This window comes from Corvus cornix, chromosome 9 (assembly GCF_000738735.6).
Source record: "Corvus cornix cornix isolate S_Up_H32 chromosome 9, ASM73873v5, whole genome shotgun sequence".
Lineage (NCBI taxonomy): Eukaryota > Metazoa > Chordata > Aves > Passeriformes > Corvidae > Corvus > Corvus cornix.
In genome coordinates, this window is record NC_046339.1 from 21469984 (window position 1) to 21492417 (window position 22434).

Here is a 22434-nt window from a genome sequence, read left to right on the forward strand (position 1 = left end):
CTGAGCCACACAAAGCCTGACTAAATTCCTGAAGCCATTGAAGTCCTTAGTGCTGGTGTAAGTGGTGGCAGAGGAGCCCTGGTGCTGTACCTGTTGTGAGGAGCTGTCTGGTACGCCACAGCGAGCGCTTGCCGTAAGATATCACTCATCAGCTGTTCAGTGGCCTGAGACAAGAGACAGCATTAGGACACAGCATGACAAAAAGAGCAAAGGAACTTGCTATTTGCTCAAGTACCAGTGTAAGAGCAGCTGAAATCCTGGCTCGCTTCAATCCTCAGTCGATCAGCACAGGGCAGTTCAAGACACCCAAGTGAGTTTTATCACTTAAGGCATGAGTTTATTTAACAGAAAGAGACCCAGAGCTCAGGCTGCAACTGCCCAGCCTGGTTTCCCTCCAGACCTGAAGAGCAGTACGTGCCCAGCAGAGTGGATCCAATGTTCCAGTGCCTGTGCTTCCAAGAGCATTTCAGGACCCTTCCTCTCACCCACCAGAGCTGGTTTTGTACATGGCAGACTGCAGATATTCTCCTGGGAGCCAGTACCTGCATTCCAGCCCACTCCCTGTGGTCACCAGGCTTGTGTCAAGACACGCTCACAGAAACCTCCCAGCCTGGGCAGCCATATGCCCAACACTTGGCTTAACCAAGGTTCAGTCAAAAGCTAATTAAGGCTCTTGGCTTTCTGTGCTGTATCAAGACCAGAGGAGAGGTTTCTGGAATGTTCAGTGAGGAAAGCTGGCACAACTACAATTAGAATGGAGCAACCTGATGGCTACAATCTGTGTCTACAAATGGATGTATCTGTATCAGAGTTCAACTGTGGTAACAGGAAGCACAGCACAGGCACGCACATGAGTGCATGTGCCACCTGGAATCAATTAACTTTTGTAAAACTCATCTTCTGATAAGCTGCAGTCTGTATAAACAACCCCAAAAATCATCTTCGGCATGAAATGCACCAGAGTGCTGCTAGAAATAATCTCTGTTAGCCTTCAGTCCAAACCCAAGAACTCCAGATCTCTGCTGTTCAAATTTTGGTGCAAAACCATTTCTCTGTTTTTCCAGAAGTGATGAGGATAGAGAAACAGTTTCTCGCACACGGCAGAATTGTTACTGTCCACAGGAATTCAGCAGTCTCCCAGCAGAGACAACCTGGGCAAAGGAACTGGGCAGTATTTAGGAAAATATAGCTAACCTTGTATAAAATAATCAAGTCTTAAACAATCTGAAAGATTCCCCCCAGTTCTGAAGGGAAGGACAAAGCAAGGGGTACTTTCAAAATTACAGAATGAGTCAGTATCTTAGTGGTGGTGAGAATTTGCAAATCACTATTCTGTGTCCAAGCCAACAAATCAGTTAGAAAACTGAAAACCCACACGGAAGTGTATGACCCTCTTTGGGCAGCTATGTATCTATCTATTAATGCAGAAAGACAGACTTTGATTTGATAAATGCATATTAATAAAGATATTCCATCTTTTTTTCTAATTGCTGAGTTGACACAATTACAGACAAGCCCTTCCTGTGAAGTAATTTCTTACCTTTAAAATCATATCTTCTATTACAGATGCATAAACATTCTTTTGTACCTCAGCAGGTTGAAAAGAAATCCCTATCTATAAAATACAAGAGAAAAAAAATTACTATATCAAATAACACAACTCACGTTGTACTACAATTAGATAAGATTAACAGAAAAAAACCCTACTACAAAGGGTAGTTAAAAGAGAAGCAAGTAGACACTACGGAACTTTCAAGCAGTATAATCTCAGGCTTAATTTTTAAAAAATCTGGGTAAAATTAGCACAGCCTGTAGAAATGCCTCTGGAAGTCAGAAGAAACAAAAGCAGGTTTTAGTTTTTGTTTCAGTGTCCACACAAAACCCAGGCTGCACTGGGTATCTTTGGGTTGAGAAGGGAAGCTCCATTTTAAAATTGTACATATCTTCAATCCATCTACTCATCATCTTTCCTGCACCCAGCTATGGCCACTGAAACCACTTTAAACAGTACTCCTGGCACAGAAGTTCCACATCAAAAGAGTGTTTCATCTTTCAGATCCACTCTCATTGTACCCATGCCTTTGTCACCTACATAGCAAGAGACCAGATACACTGCAGAACCAAAGTTTTGTCCCTTGGTGTCAGCAGGTGAGGTGGGGGCGGAGATCCTTTCTTTCTCCAACAATTGCTCCATGCAAACCCCTCCTGCTGCTCCCGTCTCCTCTGGTACAACAGCAAGCACTCTTTCCTACAAGCGAAGTCAGTCTCCTCTCTCGCTCCTGCTGCTGAGACAAAAGACCTCCCTCTCTTTTGCCCTGAACTGAATAGGAGGAAGATAATTCAAGCAGTAGAGAAATTTGCTAAGTTTTACCACAGTCCCTTTTCAGGAACTGCTGTTACACAGCATTGGTCCAAGCAACAAGACCACATCTTCTGCATGATGGGACAGGAAGAATTCAGTGCTAGTGCTCCTCATCCCTCAATTTATCCTTGCTTTTAGCCTTTCAAGATAATTTTTCTGTACTAAGCCCTGCAAAACAGCTACTCTGAAGTGAGCTCCCAGCTGGCACTCTTCCCTTTCCCCTGCCAGAACTGGCAGCTGCGTGTCTTGAGTCAGAAGGTCCCGTTTTTCCAGGGCATTTATAAAAAAATTCATTTAAAAGTCCTGAGGCCTATATAGATGAAAGAAATGCAACTAAATAAATGTAAGACCACAACTAGCTTCACAATAATTCTAATTAGCTTTATGATTCATTCATTACCTTCTCAGCAGTGTCCCTCACAAACTCTGATGCAGGCAAGGAAGCCATGTAGAACTTCATCTCTTCTTGTTTCTCCTCCTGTTCTTTCTTAATGTTTATTTTTAATGGCTCGCTGAAGTTGAGAATATCTACTTCCTCTTCATGTTCCGGTTCTTGTTTCAGAAATTGCTGTAGTTCCTCCAGTTTTCGGCACAGCTCCTCACCACTGCTGTAAGATGAAGGGCATTCTGAAATAGAAGCAATCAATTAACACATGATGGGTTAGGGAAAGCTGTTTATAAACAGATGCACACTCAAAATATGGTAAGAAACTAAGGTAATTGCAAGTTATTTTTGTAGTGCCTACCAAATATAAGGATGAATAGAAATGCACACAGTCATTGAGAGCCTTCTAATTATATCTTCATGACACTCATGGTTCTCTCCCACATCTGCTCCTACACCAATCAAGAAGGCTGTATTTCATACAAAACAAGCTTATGTCAGTCTCCCAAACATTCTCACAGAAGCTTTTTAAGCTTTTTGGCAACTGGCAAATCAGTCTGATGCTCTTCAACTTGCTTAGAGAAGTGGAGCTTTTACTATGCAAGCACAATGTAGTGCAAAATCATCTTTTACATTGTGATGAGCGTTATCATGCTGCTTAAAAAAATCAGAAGACAGGTTCCCAGTGGAATGGCAGAAGGGTAAGCTCTTCTCTGCATGATTGACACGAGCTGGTAAAACCTTCAGTGCAAAGCTATGCAGTAAACAGATTCTGCTCTTCAAAGACAAACACAAATACAGTGATTTAAATAAAAATATTATAAGGTAGATGCAGGCTTCCTTTCCACCTTCAACAACTGCAATGCAGGGCCAGACTTTACAACATATAATCAATACCATACACTTCTGTGAAATACCTTAAATCCCTGAACGATCAGAACAGAAGAACACTCAGCTTTTGGAAAGGGATTATCTGAAGGTGAAACAAGATAGCTTAACTGTGAAGAAAGGATGAAATTAAAGACATGATTTTAATATATACTAAAATGAACTGTGGGGATCCTAGAGCTGTGCTAGTGGAATAATGTAGCAGCTGTAATACAAAGCATGAAGCTTCAACGGGCCAATTCACCTCACTTTTGGAGATAAATTAACTCCCACTGAGCTCCACATTGCCACTGCCAGGTTTGTTTTTTTTGTTTTGTACCTGAACTCATTCATACTGTTTGCATGGTAAGTCTTAACAGAGGCTAAGCCTACCCAAGGGCAGAAATGTCATTACTCCCTATGCTAACTTTGTGTATCCACTTATAAATGATTACATTGTGGAGAAAAAAATCATCTTTCATGAGATTTATCTACACTGAGCCTCCAAGAGCCCCAAATAAAAACCAAGAGAAGCCCCAGAGAAACATCAGGACTGACAGGAACAAGGGACAGCCCCACTTGTAGGCCTGCCCTTACAATCTCCAAGTTTTGTTATTCCAGACTGAATTAAGTTAAAGCAAAGACAGTAAGAATCCCCTTCTCCAGATGTGCTTGAACACAGGCATTTAATAAACAGTGTCTTTGGCAGAAAGGAGCTTCCTGTCCCTCCACACTCACCTGGCTCACTGTCTATCTGTGTCAGCACATCCTCAATGGAGTCCTCATCGTTCCGCAAGGCCTCGGGGTCAGGGGGAGTGTAGCCATGGCATCGACACCAGTGCACCACGTGCTTTGTTTTCAGGGGGGTGATACTGTGAAACCTGGGATGCTTCTCTACGATTTCTTGTAGGATCTTTCTCACTGTCATTGCTCGTTGCCACTGTGACCAACCAAAGAGAAAGCTCATTACACTGGCCAGAACATTTACAGTTAGCTTACTTACAGCCCAGAAACATAATCCAGGTTGCAAGGGAAACAGAAAAGGAACATGATTTTCTCAGAAGTCAGAGTGACTTCTGACAGGTCATTTAGACTTTGCTTTATCATCCAAAAAAAATCTCAAGAAAAGGGACACACATTTACAGGGGCCTTGTCACATTTGTCTTGACTTGAAATGCCTCATCTCCCAAGTAACACCAAAGATGGCATAGTGCAAGAAATCCACTAGAGCAAAATATGTTCTTAAAATTTGGTTGAACTCTTTGATCATTTAAGCTGGCAACAGCAGAGGATCTAATTCAGTGTTAGTTAACATCTTCCCTGTAAAACTACACAGCAAGATGGCAAAGTTGTGAAGAAATAGAGGGAAACCACAATACAAAAGGTCCAGGTTAACTGAAATATTTATCTTTGGTGAACTGACAATCTATTCCAGCAGTAGTACTGCTTATGTCAGATCCCTCAGTTCTCATCCTGCAGAAAACAGACACAATCCCCTAAAAAGACAGATAAAATATGTTGGGTAAAATTCCCTTGACTGTAACATGCCACAGAGGAGAGATGAGGATAAAGTACTACCCCTTTGAAAAAATTTAAAGTTTTAAAATGCTTCAAAAACCATCTTACTATAAATAAACTGAAACATGACCTTCAGCATCCTTTCTGCTTGAGAAAACCTGTGAACAATAAACTGGATCACCATCTGAACACAAGTCAGTGCACCTTGCAGTAAGGGGTGCTGCCATTTAAAGTCAGATTTATTCAGGAAACAAAACAGACAAGGAAGGTTCCATAATTCAGAAATCCTTCTTGTGTTCCTAGTGACTGCTTATGAAACAGTGGATGAGAGAATTACCTCGGCTGCCCTCCTCTTCCCAATATTCCAGCTGTAATACTGTTCCACTGAACCGGCACAAAAAGAGCTTACATCCTCACCTAAAAAACCACAAAATCAAAAACACTATTAAATTTTCAGTAAGTGAAGTAAGATGAACTCTGGGTTTGATGTTATTCAGCAAAGAGGGAAAGGGAAATGCCTTTCATGCTCATAGGCTCAATGACTGCAACTAACTCTTACACATGCTCTGCTCTGTCCAAGAGACACTGACACTAGTTTTTGGATGCAAAACCAGCCTCCCTCTTGGTCATATACACAGACACCTGTAGCTATGGGCTGTTTTAAGCCTCTTTCCCACTGCAAGCTCTATTATGTACACCTCTAAGTCTGCCTCACTAGTCAAAGTCTCTTCTTCTGGAAAACTGTTTTGCTTTTTTTTTTCCAAACAAATTACAACATAAAAATGAAACAACAGTGAAAAGGTTTCCTGGCAAAAGTGCAAGAGCTGTATGTGATGAAGGCTTTACTGTGCTTCTCACTCCTACTTTGCTGCCTTTGCTTGCAAGGGTCTGCTCTACCCAGTCTCCACTACCACTTGTTCAAAGTGCATTAGTTACCAGAGAAAGTCGAAACATTTTCAGTTATGTACATGAGTACGAGGAATGAAATAATAAAGTACCACACAAGATTAAAATATTTCTCTGCAAACTATCCCCTTTTGTTTAAAAAAGAAGGCAAAAACGCCAATAACAAGCACATTTCAGTGTTAAGCTATGTTACTGTATTTGCCAGCTCACTGAAACCCTAGTGTTAAATTTAAAAAAAGAAAAGAAAAAAGCACATCCATTAAGGACAAACCAGGAAAAAGAAGACCTACTTGCAGCCATTATGTGAAGAAATGCAATCTATTTCTAAGGAAAAAAACAGATGAAAGATTTTAGCTGCTAACAACATACTTGACTTTACTGGAAGAACCTAATTCTAAGCATCTTCAGAATAACCCCTGGAGTAAGCTCTCTAGGAGAATGGCTTCATTTCATTCCACCTTTTAGTAACTTCTGCGGCTACGGAGTATGCAAGGCATTCTGTTGATACACTGACAATACAGAGCAAAGCCTTTTCATTTACTGCTTACTTTTTTCAGCAATTAATGGAACCTTCTTCACTATTGCTGTTAAAAGCTGCTGGATGTTCTCCAAATATTCTATGCTGCAAGGGATAAAAAGAATCACAGTGAAGACTGCTGTTGGAAGCAATGAATCAGATGTAAAAGGTTTTAAAATCACTGCATGGTTTAAAGCCTTTAGCCCCAAGGCATTACAAACAGCGGTGTGAGGATAAACTCTTATACCCCAATCCAGTGAAGGTATTTCCAACAGCCCCTCCTCTTGCCAAAATGTCCACATCTGAAGCTGCATCTGTCAGGCTGAAGAAACTGAAGACAGGCTTGGAGAAAACCCCTGCATTATCTCGCAAGCTGCAACACTACTTTGAGAGGTAACTAGTGCAGGTTGTCCCAGTAGGAAACACGGGATACTGCATAGGAAACTTTCTGTTTACAGGACTTTACTTAACCAGACATAGTCTATTTAACTCTCAGGAACTGTATTTTCCAACTGTTATCTTATAACTGAGATAATTTTCAGTGTGTAGTGACTGGACATTTATTCCTGTCTCTTACACACTCTCCATCAGGGTAGTATCTTCAGGGATACGCCGAGATAACAAAACTTTTCAAAACACAGAGACAGGAAAGTTGGAGGAATCAAGAGCAGAAGAGACATCCTACACACTGCAAGAAATATGCAGAGAAAATTCTGCAGTTTGAGTTCTGGTGAAAAAACACTAAGAAGTACTTGCAAAAGCATCACAAACAAGGCACTGGATTTCACAGCATCCAGTGATCAAATACTCATTATTATTTAATTCTAATTCTGAAGCAAAGCAGCCCTCATACTAAGTAATTACAGAAGTATATGAGTTTAGCAAGACTTGAAAGGCTAGAAGGTGGACAGCTCTACTGATTTCAGATGCCCCTTTTCAGAGCTGCATTTCACTGGGCAGTGTGACCTGACTAAGGACATGCAATGGCAATATACAAGCAGAGGATGATAGAGAGATTTTAGCAGTCTGTGATTTTAAAAAAGCCCAAAACAACTGCAAATCTTCAAATAATTTCTCCTCTTTCATGAACCCTGCATACAAATCCATTCACAAATAAAACATTGCAACACTGTCTGAAACAAATGCCACCCAAGAGGATTAGTACAGATACAGCAGTGTATGGGACAGAAGATTTAATAATTTATTATAAAAATTATAATATATACTTATATATAAATTATAAAATCATAAATTATAAAGTATTTATAGTTATAAAATTATAAATATATATATATAATAGATATGTATTAATTATAATCTATTATAAAAAGTATTTCTAGGTCAAAGTAACACTACTGCAGGCATCCCTAGGACCATCTCCATTCCCTCAATACTTCAAAGATCAGAAATCCTTATAGAGAAATGAACAATTACTTGATAACATAATTCCCAAGTTCAGAGCTCTCTTCTGTTTTAACTGCTGCTTGGCCTTCTTGGGTACCCACAGAACTGCAGTTTTGTCCTGTTGAATCAGGCTCCATCTTAACTTCAAAGAAACAGAACACATTTTAAGACAAAAAGTACAGCCAGCTTGATAAAAGTACCAGACAGTCTTGTGAGACTCCAGTAAGACTAAAGGTCTTACATAACATCACTTCATTTATTGTTTACGTTCTCATTGCTAAGCAAGAACAAATTTGACCTTCAATTCTGCTGAAAGGGACCTACCAGAACATGTTCCCCCCACAAATCTCCACACTCACTTCTCATCCTTGTCAGAAAACCTGCATAATCATTTGCTGCTGTTTTGCATATGACTGCCTGATCTAAACTGAACTGCCTGGCCAATCTGCAAACAAAGAGCTGCATAGAAAGCTACCAAGTTTTAACAAGAAGTGACATTTCAAAGTGACAACTTTTAGAAGACATCACTGATTCTGACACCTGAACTTTCTCATGTCTAGGACAGACCTCTGGTGAGACAGAAGCAGTGAGAGACGTGCCGAACCCAAATAACCAGGCAGTCTGGTCATGCAGCTGGGATGGAGAGAGACATGACAGTTCTGCCATAACTGGACTTCAGGTGTGTCAGCTCCGCCCCGTGCTTTATTCTGGGAAGGACTGTAGGTACCTCTTTCCCCTCTGTGTGCACAGGGACATGTGCTGTCTACAGCTAGTGCTGCTGGAAAGCAACCTCCAGTCCATCTGTCTGAGAACTGCAGTCTGTGGTTAAATACTTACTGCTCTATGCAGTTCTGCAAATACGGATTGAAACAATAAGTGTTTAAGCTACACCTTGTAGCTTTCTAGAACATTCTCATTTTTCTCCATACTTGTCTATGCTGTGGGATTTGTTGAGGGGGAAGTCACTGTTAAATTCCTAGTCCCCAGGTGTCATTTTAACTTGATTTAAACTCTACTAATAATGGAAATAAAGGAACCCACAGTCACGGAGTCTACTTTCATAGGCCACTTGCATAAAGCAGCATCAGCTTATTTTTACTACTCATCTTACTAAGAAATCCCTTGTTACCTTTGGCAATGGATGCCGTGGAGGGACTTGGGACAACTGTACTTGCTGCTGTAACTGCTGAAACTGCTGAAACTTTGCTGGTAGAAAGTGACTGTAGCACTGGCGATGAAAAGAAAAAAAGAAAGGAGGGGGGCAACAAAGAAGAAAAAGAAAATCAAATTTCATACACTTCGACAAATTAAAATTTTCAGAAGCAACACACTCTTTTTTGCAGCACAAAGTTTAGGGATGAATTCCTTGCTACAATTTCTTCTATCTCTACTTCAGACCATGTATGCCAACAGTGACCAAGTGCTACCCTGTGTCAAAGGAGATTTTCAAACACCATCTGTCATCCTCCTCTGCCCTTTACCTTTGTTCATAGGCATGAGTATTGTCTGAACACCTCCAGAAGCTGTGTTTACACCGAGCTGTTTAAGCTGGCTGGGAACTGTCAGAACAGCCTGCTGTGGACTAGACTGATTTGAGTGGATTTTTAGCAACCCTGCAAGAAGAACGGAAGACAAAATGTTAAATAAAACACACCAGTTAGTTTATCTCCAGCTACTTCTCTCCCTTTCTGCTTGAAGCAGGATGGCATGTAACCTAGCACTGCCATCCTCTTAACAAGCCACAGTTCGGTGAGCTGCCAGGATGAGTTTTCCCTGACACAAGTGATGGCTCAAACTCTGTAGTGCTGCACCGCAGTGTGCACACTGTTACACACTGCACAGCACTCTCAGAGTTATAAAGCAAATCTCCTAATTACCTAAGGAATCTTAAGCAAAGCTGATGTAACAAACCTTTCAACTGAAGCAGGCTCAGCAGAGTAAAACACTCTTGTCAGGACCAGACCTTGTGTTCAAGGCTGTGATAAGCCAGTGAACTACAGCTCTGTTGTACTCACACAGCTGCTCTCAGGGAGGTATCCCAGTGCCACTCACACCTCTGCAGTTCAGCTTAGCAGCATCCACTGCAGTCAGCAGAGCACAATCAACCCTGTTCCAACTATGGGACAAGCCCAAGGCTGCTGTGCAGCAGGTCTGACAAAGGACATAGCTGAACTGTCGTGTGTCTGTCTGCAACGTGCACTGAACACACCCATAAGGATGGCTAATCAGGCCGTGAAGTACATTAAACTGGAGACCGAACGAAATCCCTGACTTTAGTCAAGGCCAAAAGAACAAGCAGGACATTCAGATATTAACAGCATTATCAATGGCAGCACTCAGCAACTTCAGGAGATACCAGCACAACTCCAAGCTGCGCCATAGTTCCATGGGTGAGGAGTACTCATCACTTGTCTGCCAGCTCTCTCCTCCACAAGGAGATGTCATCTCCTTGTGATGACATCCCAAGCAACCACAGCCAGCAGTCTAACACTGAGATTTGGGCCTATGTCCATCCTTTCTACTGGTAAACTGGCTATTTTCCATGTAATTGTATTCAATCTGTAGCTAACTTTTCTTCAGATTGTGGAAATTTAGCAGGCTTCTATTTTAAAACATTGACAACAATAAACTTCTTAGTTTCACCACGGCAATTTTGTAATTATGATTTGTTTTGACTTAAAGTTTCCATTTTCTTTATATTATTATTATTAGCAGTAGTAGTAGTAGTACTGAAACACAGCTGGCCTTCCAAGTACTAGACATGCAAGGTCTGGTGAAGATGTTTTGGTTTTTAGGGATCCCCAGCACTGGTCAGTCAGGCTTTCACCTCCAGGCAGGAAGGCTCACCTAGTGAGTGTCCTTTGTGTGGGACATACTGATGTGTCAGGGTAGGACAGCAAGGGACCCAACAGCAAGGCTGGTAAGAAGGGACTTTTTCAACATACCCTATCAGCCTGGTGGGTGGGAGACATTGCTTGATACAAAACAAGGGAAAATTTGAAATCCTTTTTAAAAAGTTGCCTTTAAAAACACAAATGTTCAGAATTTCAACAGTTTTGTTTGATTTTTTGTTTGTTATTACATTGAAATAACATGTTTTATAGCCACTGTTCCTTCTGAGATTCTTGAAGAGTTTTCCACGAAGAAGTCAATGCCTCAGGTTACAAAAAACTCCACAAACAGAATCTAGACACCATTCTCATATATAAATGGGAGTTTTAATCTGAAAGCTGTTTAGTATGGCTTATTTCCTACAAAAAACCCCACCTGGCCACTTTCCTAGCACAGAGAAAAATACTGAATTGCTTCCTGCAGGGTTCTGTCAGTCTTAGAAGTCTATGCTGTTTATTTTCAAGCTCTGGGTAAAATATACTCATGAGAAAGGAGAAGTTTAAAAGTCTGAGTAGAGAGGAAACAAGAAGAGCTGCTTCAAAAAGACACTGTCAGATGAGCTCAGTGTCAGTTACTTTCTCTTTTCTGTATTTTCACTCTGCTTTCACTTTATAAGAAACCACTTCAAGTGAACAGAACATGCCAGCAGGTAAATTAATCTAAACAAAAATTTCCAGTTTTAACTCCTAACTCTCAAACCTGCTGTATTTGCTCTCCCTGATATGAAAGATGATGGAATACAATAAAACTAAACACGGAGAACTCCCCTCCACATAAGGGCAGTCCATTTTTATTACCTCATTTTATTAACTTGAGTGATCCAGATCCAGCCTACTTCACCGTATCTAATGAATTTTGACTTCAAAGGCTTCAGTTCCCTCTAATCGACATCTCTCTCCTTTTCAACCCCAACAGAGCAGATGCAAATCCTCAGAGACAAATTCTGCACATGCAACTTCTCTGCATACAGTGGAGTTTCACAAACTAATCAAATCTGTAGTACTGCTGGTATCTTCATAGTTTCCCCACTCAGTGACACACTGTGCTCCTGATAGGGAGAATGCATCTTCTAGTGAGAACCTGGCATGAAAACCAAAATCCCTCTCCAACACCAAAGGGCAACTTGTGCTGTTATTTGCAACAGATACAGTCAATACCGAAAGGATGCCAAATTATTAGAAACTTCCTTGGCTAAGCCAGAAGTGATGCTAATAAGATGTTTTAGAAAGCATGACACTTACACACTCACAAATGCAGGTGACTCTATATTCTTCCATTTACAGTGAAGACATCTACAGAACTCACACCTGGATTCTAAACTTTCTCTAGGAAAGGTGTGAAGGGAGTTTAATACCTGATACTGTAGCTTTTCCCGTCACAGGCGTTGGCGTAGTCATCAAGGAAGCAACACTTACAACACTGGAAGTCGCAGTCTTATTCACTACTGATGAAGTAGACTGGCTCTGGCTTACACAGGTTTGGTGTTGCTGTCCAGATGTCTTTGCTGCAGGAGTTCCAGAAGATGATGAACTGGAACCTGCATTATCTGTTTGCTGCATAAGAGGCAGAAAGGGATAACAAATCCCTTTTCATGTCACAGGTGGTTCAAAAATAAGCACAACAAGATAATAGAAGCAATAAAAGTAGCAAACCCAAATATTTATCTATCCATTGTCAGGAAGCAAGAGATTCTCAAGCTCATATCCGAAAGCCCCCACACATATAGAATGAAGGCTGTGGCAGCATGGCAGCAACTCTCCACAGGTATTTGGGAGGCACAGATTAGGGGCTAACAGAAAGAAACAGGCTCAGAGTGAATTACACACTATTTTGCTGCCTCCTCCCCTCTCCATGAACTGCAGCTCCACTGCAGGTGGACAGCCTGCATCAATTGGATACATGGCTGCATCCACCCACAAGAGCACTCACTTTAGAACGCAAATGTTTTGCATCCTGCCTCCCTCCATGCCAAACCAGCTCCTTCCCAGGCTGCACTGACACAGCTGCCCTTGGGTGGAGAGCAGTGACACCCTCTGCACACAGCCAGGAGCGCAGATGCCTGCTGGCAGCAGCCTGGGCACCGAGCACTGTGCAGGGCCTGTGGTCTCAGGAGCACCTACAGTCTGCTTACTGCTGCTTGATACAAGGAAGAGCAGATCCACCAGCAAGCTGGCTGGGAAGAATACCAACAGTGGGACAAAACAGTACAAGTCCTTTCCTGGGACTGTTGTGGCAAGAGTGCAAACACTGCATTACAGAATACTGACAGTGCTGTTTCTCACCTGGGCCACCCCATTTGTGGGGAGGGCCATGGCAGGAGCAGCAGCCGTGGTGATGACACCTCCTGATACTCTCAGCACAGTGGTGCCAGGTTTGGAGAGCTGGGATGAGGCAGGCACTGATTTTATAGACCCATCTGATATTTTCACCAGTGATGTCTGTCCACTGGATGCAGCCTTTGAGAAAGAATGCAGCATAAGGAAAACAGTCTATTAGTTTGGGTTTTAAATTATTTTAGAAAACCAAATCAAAACAGAACAACAACAAAACAAACAAGATAAATGCTTTTTATGTTACTAGAAAATATTTTCAAAACACTTTTGAAAAAAATCAAGTTCTGGCAATAATCGCTGGAACAAAATTATCACCTCAGGAATCAACTTTATCAGTGCTGACTTTGCAAATATATGTCTATCCATCTTGAATTTTGGATAATCAATTGCAAGTACTCTTGGGGCATTTGAATTTCATAGGGACTACTTGGTAGTTTTCAGAAAGACCTTTGAGGGACACCAAACCCAAGATTTTTAAGAGCTTTAGCAGGTGGCCGATTTCTAGCATTGAAGTATTTAAGCACATTTTTTTACCTGACTCTATTCACTTTTCCAATTCCATTTCAGTAAGAAATCCCAGAGCCCGTTTACAAAGCAGCAACCCCAAGTTTACACAGATTGCAAGCTGGCCCCCTCTGAGAAGAGAAAGCTGGAAATCTGTAGTCTGATGAAAGTAAGCCTTTGTGTGCTTTCCTCATCGTGGTACAGCCAGCACCACAATTGTACAAAAACCCACATCAAACCAAACAACTGTGAAAGGAAATGCTCTCAGTAATGTGTGGCTGTGGTTCCTATATTTTATCTGACAAAACTAGTAAGAGAGAAACACATCACTTGCACGTTACCTGTGTAAACAGAGCTGTTTTCTGTCCAGTTATCACTTTTAGGGCTTGTCCTTGTGTGGAAGATGATCCAACTCCTACACTGCCCTGAACAACTGATGCTGGAGTCAGCTGCTTCCCAGAGCTCTGAGGCGAAGGCTGGCCAACCAGAAAGGTGCCCTGCTCCAGAAATACATCAGGGAGGTCAGCACTTTGAAACACAGTTAAGAGTCAACAGAAATCTAGGAGTGTCAATAACAGATAAAAGCTTGTAGCTATAATGTAGCCACAACATTTCATCTTCTGAAACAATGCACTGCTAATTACACTGGATGCTCCTGCACTAAGAGCTGGATACAGCCTTCTTGCTGCAGAACACTTTCTGATGGAGAAAAGTCAAATAAGATCCAGACAGCAGAATCCAAGAACGTTTCACACACTACAGAACCACAGGACATCCACCTAACACCACTGCAGCATGAAGTGTCAATGTGCTTCAACTGAGATGCTTGTGCCACTGACCTGGGGTGTCTGCTTCAGGATGTAGGATGTATAGGTGAGGTGCTGGGACAAGTTACTGCTTGTGCTTTGGGTTCCTCCTCCTCCTCCTCCTCCTCCACTATTCGTAGAAGAACCAGACTGAAGACCTGTAATCAGAGGAAAAGACTTGACCCTTTGGTAAAAAGACAGTGTCAGCTGCTAAAGCATCCCTGTATATACAGGTACTTGAAAAGACTTTGCAAGACATTTGGTGCCATGTCTTTTGCAGCCAAGTAACATTATTCAGTAGAGTTCAGCTGTGCTGCTGTGCTCTCTTACAGCTCAGCTAATGCCATGAACAAGAGGGGCTATTGGGAAAACTAGGAGGGCTGGTGGGCAAGCAAAGCTCCTTTCAGGCTGTTTTGAACTTTCTATCAAATGAAAATGCTGTCCAACAGAAGAACAATCTTTTCATCACTCTTTTGCAGGTTATGGATCTGCAGCAAAAGCTCTGGAAATACTCTGAATTTCACTGGCTTCTTAATTTTACTTTCACTGGCTGTCAATGCAATTTTGTTAATAGAATAATGGATCATGGATACCAAACTGTGGCAATTGCAGTGACACTTTGATATTGCTACATCTCCAGAAGGAACAGCCTGAACAGCAAATTCTTTGCAGTCTCTCAGTAAGAAACGAGGGTAAAAAAATACTCATGGCTCTGTCATAAACATCACAAGCATTTGATCTTCCTTGCTGCCAATGAGATTATCAAAGCTGAACTGCCCCAGCTGCCCCCCTAAATCTCAAGCAATGGGGCTCCCAAGACAAGTTCTACATCCCAAAAATACCTTCAGCAAGAGTATCTACTTTTTCAGTAGACATGTACTCTATTGCTATGTTGCTAGGTATTTATAGCCTTATATTGAACTGAATAATACCTCAGGCAGGCCAAATCAGAATTGGGAGCAAAAACTTTTCCCCCAATCCATCTCCTATCCCAACGCCAGCCTCAAGGACAGCATTCTAGAGAAGGCTCACAGCAAATCCTTTCATCTACACAGTCCAAAGCCTGCAGTACTCATTCCCTACAGCAGCAGCACACTGCACACAAAACCTCGCCCACTGGACTATCTCAGCAGGCTGTGTTGTTCTGCAGGTATTTCACTCGGAGTTCCATTCACTGGCCTATTAACAAAAGCACGTTTCTGCATTGAGAGCACAGCATGAAAAGCAGTTTCACTGAAAACAAAAGCCACTTGTGAGATCTCAGACTTAAAAACCACCACATATGGGTTGTCATGAACAAAGAAACCCTATCCCGTTACTGATTTCCACAGCACCAGGATGCTTTATAGCAAAAATGCCAAACATATTAATTATGCAGTGATTACATTATTTAACTCATTAGATTTCCCTGCAAGACTAACTAGCATTATTTGTGGCTCGCAATATGGCTCCTTGGGGTATCAGCAGCAGTTTTCCTTTCCCAGAAGGGTTCTTGCTGTTGGTGGTAAGATACAGCTTGGTGCCTGGTGGTAAGTTTGCCAAGTTTGCCAGGTTGGTGGCTGGTAACTGCAGTGTAGCCATCACTAGAAAGAGAGAATAGAAAGAAATAAAAGAGCTGCTTGCAAAAAGTAGTATGCACTGAAATCTGCACAGGATGGAAGCACTCAGTGACATGCAACTAGCCCTCAGTAATCCCTCCTTAGCTGCTCTAACCACAGATTAACTCCACCAGTGATGCACAGACACTTTTTTTAATAGGTCTGGAAAAAATCTCTCTGCGTGCAGTTCCACTTGTGGCCACAGGCCAAAGTGGCACAGCCGTGGGGTCTGCAGGCTTCCTCCAGCCCCTGGCACCACACAGCAGCTTTCCAACAGCCCAGAGCCCCAGCCTGTGCTCAGCTAAAGCAGCTGTGTGCAGATGCAGACAGGATGCTTCTGCCCATACTCCCGTACCTCTAACCGCTGGGGAAGATGTGGGGATGAAATAGGGACACTTTGGCTTGGGCTGGCTGGATTAATGGGGAAAGGACCATAATGCCAGGCAAAAATGTGAGACCTGGCTCCATGAAAGTCTGCTAGGTCTCCTGCACATTCCCCAGTGCCTGTATTCCAGTCTCCACTCCCAGAACACTGCATGTTTTAAAGCACATGTGCTCTCTCTTCCCCCTTACAGATAATGAATTAACATTTTCTTTATTATTAATCTCAGCGTGAATTTTCCAACAGAGCTCCGTGAAAAGTAGTAGAGATACTCATTTTCAAGTTTTTCAATCATGCATAGTTATTTTGCAGTTGAATAAATCATTATATAGACCCATCACTAGCTATTAACAAGGTGCAAAATTACTCTACCTGAGCCTTGAGATGTACTTTTCTGAGCCCCTGTGGAAGAAACTTGTGCCTTTGTTATAGTCTGCACGGGCTGAGCAACAATTGTCCCTCCGCCTCCGCTCACGATGGCTTTGGCTACACCTTGAGTCACAACCTGCTTCGAACCAACAGCCTTTGCTACTGAGGAGCTGGACTTTGCCACAAGGATCTGGCCACCACTTATTGCCACCGCTTGTTTCACTGTTGACTGCAACGCTGAACCAACGGGAACACCAACAACCTGCAACAAACAAGGATGGGATGGTGCACTGCTGGCCATAGCCATCATGGGAATCCTAGCTGGTACACGACCCCCATTTCCAGATACTTCAGGATGTGCATGGTCACAAACAGAAGCTCTTCATTCAGGAACAAAATTAAGTTGGCAAGAGGCCAATCCCAAGTAAAACGATAAACTGTTAAACACAATCAGGATCTCGGCACACCCACAAAAGATTAAGTTCATTAAAATTACAGGGCAATTCCTTTTTTTCTGATTTACAAGCAATGGCTTAATTCCAGCTGAAGATAAAATTTGCCTTGGTGAATTAAAGAGATGCAGAAATTCAGTTTCAACGCATTCATGGGAACAGATTCCCTGGGAAAACTACAGCCTCAAAGCAGAACCCACAAAGTGCTTCAATTTTATGTGTTAACAGTAACTGCAGCGGAACATGAGTTTCTGCATACCTGCTCAAACAGGCAAGAAAGGCAGCAAAAAGAACAAGGAAATGTTGCAAATGCAAAAGAAGTATTTACTTATGCAAATGTGGAAGTTCTGTATGTAATCTCTAGTGCTTGGCATGTCATTTGACTCTGTCCAAAATGGGAAGAGGCAAGAATGGAGACAATTTCTGACACATCTGTCATCTTGTCACTGCACTGTGCCTTCTCAGAAGCTGTGTCACTCCTGTCAAAGCAGGACTGCACTGGCACGACTCCTACAGTAAAATGGCTGAGTTGCCACTCAAGTAGGATTGCTTTCACCTAATGCTAGTTCTGGCTCAGCCTCCACCCTGCTCCCTGTTTGTGCTGTTCTCTTGTGTTGCAGGCCTGCATTCCTAGGAAAGAATTCACCTTTTCTTATGGAACGACCTGGATGAGTTTCAGCAAGAGCTGATGAGGGCAGCCAGCTTTCTGGGTTGACAGTTCAAAAGCACCTCCACCCCCCTGTCACAATGGCTTGTACAGAAGCAGGAGATGTCCCTGTACACAATAAAATGCAACAGTGCTTGTTCAGCCTGCTCCCCTCCCAAGGACTACACGGAAGCAGGATACGAGCCCCTCTGCATACAAGAACGCAGCTAACCATGGTGCTGCCACCTGGGAGCGAGGCAGAAATGACCCTGCTCCCCTGGAAGAAGCACCAAGGGTTGCAGTAGCACCACAAGACAGCTCCCACCCCAGCAGAGATGCCCACGTGCCCCATACCTTGGACTGCACCGTCCCCTCGCCGGTGCTCACGACGGGTTTCTGCGGGGACAGGGCCAGCATGTGGCTGCCCTTGACGGTGACGTACTGCTGCACCGAGGGCTGTGCCGCCGTGCCTGCCGCCGGCACCGCCGCCTGCTGCGGCAGCTCCCCGGGCTCCTGCTTGATTATCACCTTGGCAAGAGGAGGAAACAGTTATAAGAAAAGCAAACCCCTTAAACCACGGAAAATCACTTGTGGAGCAGCCTGTCTGCAGGGGAGGGCAGGCACAGAGTCACAGCAATTGCTGGTAGTGTTACAGGTACCAGTCATCCCAACAAGGGACTTGGGCAGAGCTGACTTCTTCAGACCCTGCATCTCAGCATGGAGCCACGACACTTTAAAAGTTTCAAATTCATGTTCTGAACCTGTTTTTTATTTCTATCCTGCAACATTACAACCAATAGCTATAGACACTGCAAATGATTATAGCTGACATATACACAAGTCTCTTGCGTAAATGTTTTATGTTTCCCCTGGGACAGCCCTACATCTAATCCCTAAGGGCAGTGACACAAAAAAGCCTGTTTTGGGGGGCTTTTCATGTTAGATTGTTGTAGGTACTGTAACTGGTAGGAAGCTTTCTTCCACCTTTTACTTGGATCACCTAACATTGCCAGCAACAATTTTAAATTCCATGTGATAATATTTAAGGAAACATAGTCAGAAGAAGCAACATCTGAGATTCACAAATCACTGTTATAATATTTAAAGAAGCTCCTGAAAGATGTTTGCTTCTACTGCAGTTTTACTTCTAGTACATCCCATTAAAAATAGCTTTCAAAATATCAGCCTGAACATAACAGTGATTCAAAAAGAACCCCAGAAAGGATGGAAGAGGTGATAAAAGGAAAGGTACAGCAGAGCCACAGGGAAAGAAAAGAAAACAAGACACATTTTTGAGAGATGCTACAGAGCCCTTAGCAGCAAGATACATTGGTTCCAGTAAGAGTTTTACAGGCACTGGAGTTCCATGGGTTGTGGCACAAGTCAGCATGAAATGACACTACCAGGCTGCCTGTCCCAGCACAAAAGTCAGGAGGAATACCTTTGTAAAAGCTCCAAGTCCTCCAGTGACCGATTTGGGGCTTTGCACCTTGGAATGACTCCCAATGGGACAAAGGGGTGGCATGGTGGCAAAAAGAGAATCCTCCTGCTGCAAACAAGAAGACATGGTGCAAAAATCAGTGAAATGTCCAATAAAAGAAAGAAAACAAGTGACTGCTAATAAAGGGCAGCACGGACCATCTGGGCAGGCCAAATTACCTGGGCAAATAAGACAATTCCAAAAATCAGTTGACACTGGAGTACAAGGAGCCTGACTTTCTTAATATAATCCACAAAGCAAATTTTATTTGGAAAGTTACATCTCCAACAGCAGTAACTGTTTCTTACCAAGTCATACACAGGCAAAAATACCGACTCATGTTCTCTAATCAATTTTTTATATAAAAGTATTTCACTTAAAGTTCAAATAGGCTGAGGGGGCATCTTATCAATGCATACAAATACCTGCTAGGAAGGTATAATGAAGGTCAAGCCAGACACCACTCAATAGTATCCCCTGCAAGGACAGAGTCAATGGGTACAGATTGAAATACAGGAAATTATAAGGAAAACTTTGTTGTTATTGATGGTGATCAAACAGAGTAACAGGTTGCTCAGAGAGGCTGTGGACTCTTCAGCCTTGAAGATACTCAAAACCCAAATGGACACATTCCCAAGGAACCTACTCTATTTGACCCTGGTTTGAGGTGGAGTGGTTATCTCCAGAGGTCTCTGCCAACCTCAGCCATTTTGTGATTCTATATCTCAGAGAGAGAAGACAGCGTGAGAAGAAACAAGTTATGGAGGGGAACATTCTTCTCTCAGAGGAATCTATGCTCTCCTCTACCTGGAGTGATGCAGTGACACACAATCCTTCCAGACAGAACTCACCAAACAAACAAAGCTATGTAACTAAATGGAGTAAAAGACATTTCCACACCTGCAAAATCATGCACCTGGCACTTTTGGGTCTGAGGCCAGCAGAGAAGTCAAGTGCATTTGAGGCAGTTTGTTACAATATAATTGCTCTCTTTTACAATCAATGTGACCCCCAAAGCCACGGTTTTACAATCACTTGGCCCATCCTTGGGTTGGATCACAACCAGAAATCAGGCCCTGCAACTCCTGACATCTTCCTTGTACTGACACACACGGCTGGAAAAACATTAGTTTTCAAGCAGGTTGGCTGTCTGCTCTGGTTCACCACATAGCTGCACAACTGGTAGCCAATGGGAGGTGTGAAGACGAGGCTGGAGGCATAACCTGTCCTCCCAACAGCAGCTGCATTTGAGACTGGCTGGAGAAACACAGCCTGAAGTCGCTAAAAAAAATAAAGAAAACTAGCACACAGTGAAGAGATGAAAAGTGGTGAGTTGCATAACTCACCAACCTGTAATATCCCACTGAACTATCAGATACACTCTTCTCTTTAAAAAAAACATAAAACTACAGCTTTTCCACGAACCAGAAGACACAAATCAAATGACATTTCTGTTTACAGAAGTATGATTTTTTTAAATGGGTTTTTAAAAATATCTTCAGTTTTTACCTTTGCCCTGGAAATACAGAATTCAACTGTTACTAATGATATGGGCCTACTCTGACTCATTGAAAACTTTTCAGTAAAAACTGTCCCAAATCAGTGAAAAATAAAGAATAATGAATTATTTTCAACACAGTTAAGTGAAATCCATCTGAGCACACAGGTTTTTAAAATCTGACTAGCTAGCTGCACACTTGATACTTAAAATGCTACTCCAAACGAACTGCTTCAGACAACAATCTGCAACACTTTTTCCCCAGCAGACACAGGCAGCATCTCAGTTCCAAATGTGAAGTGATTTGCTCTCTGCAGGCTGACTGGCAAGCCTTCCCCCACCATATCCTGCATTAATACTGTGGCTTGGAGACGCTCCTGTTTCCAGCAGCACACCCACCAGCTGCTTTCAGAGCCTCGCTGACGCCACTTCCCTGCCAGAAATATCATTCCTAGCACAAGATGTGGGAGAGATTTTATGCGAGACAGTTCAGCTCTGTACCTTTTGGGCTTTGCAGATCAGAAGCATGAACTGTATTTACTGCTGTTTGTTTACACATCCAAATGTTACTCCACTGTTTACGCAAACATTTTTCTAAATGCAGGCAGTTGTAAAACCACTACATGAGTTATTTTCAGGCTGCTAGGAACAGCTGCTGTACAAAAATAATGAATAGAGTGAAGGTTTTGAAGTAGGCACCTCTGGTTTAATCATAATCTGTCACTAGCAAAGTAAAGAAGATCAAAGTCAGCTACAGAAGAGCTTTTTTGAAAGATACAGCATTTTGGGAGCTGTGCCCTCCATGGATTTCCTTGCAGAAAAGTAAAAGAGCAGTGCCTTTAACAGATATGTAGGCAAGCCTAATTAGAGCTGCATGAAGTGACACTATCATCTTGTATAACCACCATGTTCTCCTATGGCTCCATCTGTTAGACACAGTAAACCTTCACATGAAATGACAATCTAAGGAATTTGCCTGAAGTGCGGAATTTTTAATACAAAAAAGTCCCATTTAATAGGAAGCTGAACTTTAAGTGGGAAGTACACACTTAATGAGAACATTACCTTGACAGCTGAGGTGACAAAACTGCTCCCATGGGTCTTTGACACAGGAGATCCAGTCCCGTGAGAGGCCTGACAGACACTGCTCAGTTTGCTGGTCGGGCTCCCTGCGCAGCAGGAAATAAAGTAGATGCTGGGTGAGGGCTGGGAGCGGGGCCACTGCACACATGAAACCTCTTCTAACAGGGAACAAGGCATTTCATTTCATCTGCATTCTCCATGAGGTACATCAGCAGGAACTGCCATGGGCACAAAATAAATCCACCACCGAATTTCCACCTGCAGAGATCATGGCCCAGAGAAGGTACTCTCCACTCACTGCTCTGTGTGCAGCAAGCAAATGGTCAGGAACCTTCCTGGGTGGCTGAGGATATCAGCAACGTGTGCAAATATGTGAAATTAGGACAGAACTTGCTGCTGTAGATGCAAAGTCCTCCCAGAAGCCCTCTGAAC

At 42.6% G+C, this 22434-nt stretch overlaps 1 protein-coding gene across 8 annotated transcripts in view; it reads right to left on the bottom strand.

Annotated features, from left to right (window-relative positions):
- YEATS2 (YEATS domain containing 2) overlaps window positions 1–22434 on the bottom strand; it is a 48798-nt gene that overhangs the window by 4630 nt on the left and 21734 nt on the right. For 5 of the 8 annotated variants that reach the window (XM_039556702.1, XM_039556701.1, XM_039556697.1 and 2 more), the window contains 18 exons: window positions 21985–22088; window positions 19383–19490; window positions 18296–18469; window positions 16847–17105; window positions 15916–16077; window positions 14528–14652; window positions 14030–14185; window positions 13134–13307; window positions 12206–12404; window positions 9441–9572; window positions 9089–9187; window positions 7990–8101; window positions 6587–6660; window positions 5470–5549; window positions 4353–4554; window positions 2763–2989; window positions 1541–1615; window positions 91–164 (listed from right to left, as the gene is read on the bottom strand). In XM_039556702.1, the coding sequence (XP_039412636.1) occupies window positions 91–164; window positions 1541–1615; window positions 2763–2989; window positions 4353–4554; window positions 5470–5549; window positions 6587–6660; window positions 7990–8101; window positions 9089–9187; window positions 9441–9572; window positions 12206–12404; window positions 13134–13307; window positions 14030–14185; window positions 14528–14652; window positions 15916–16077; window positions 16847–17105; window positions 18296–18469; window positions 19383–19490; window positions 21985–22088 (2536 nt within the window). Of the gene's footprint in view, window positions 1–90; window positions 165–1540; window positions 1616–2762; window positions 2990–4352; window positions 4555–5469; window positions 5550–6586; window positions 6661–7989; window positions 8102–9088; window positions 9188–9440; window positions 9573–12205; window positions 12405–13133; window positions 13308–14029; window positions 14186–14527; window positions 14653–15915; window positions 16078–16846; window positions 17106–18295; window positions 18470–19382; window positions 19491–21984; window positions 22089–22434 lie in introns of those variants that run through there. The other 3 variants (XM_039556698.1, XM_039556700.1, XM_039556703.1) reach the window with 3 other exon arrangements.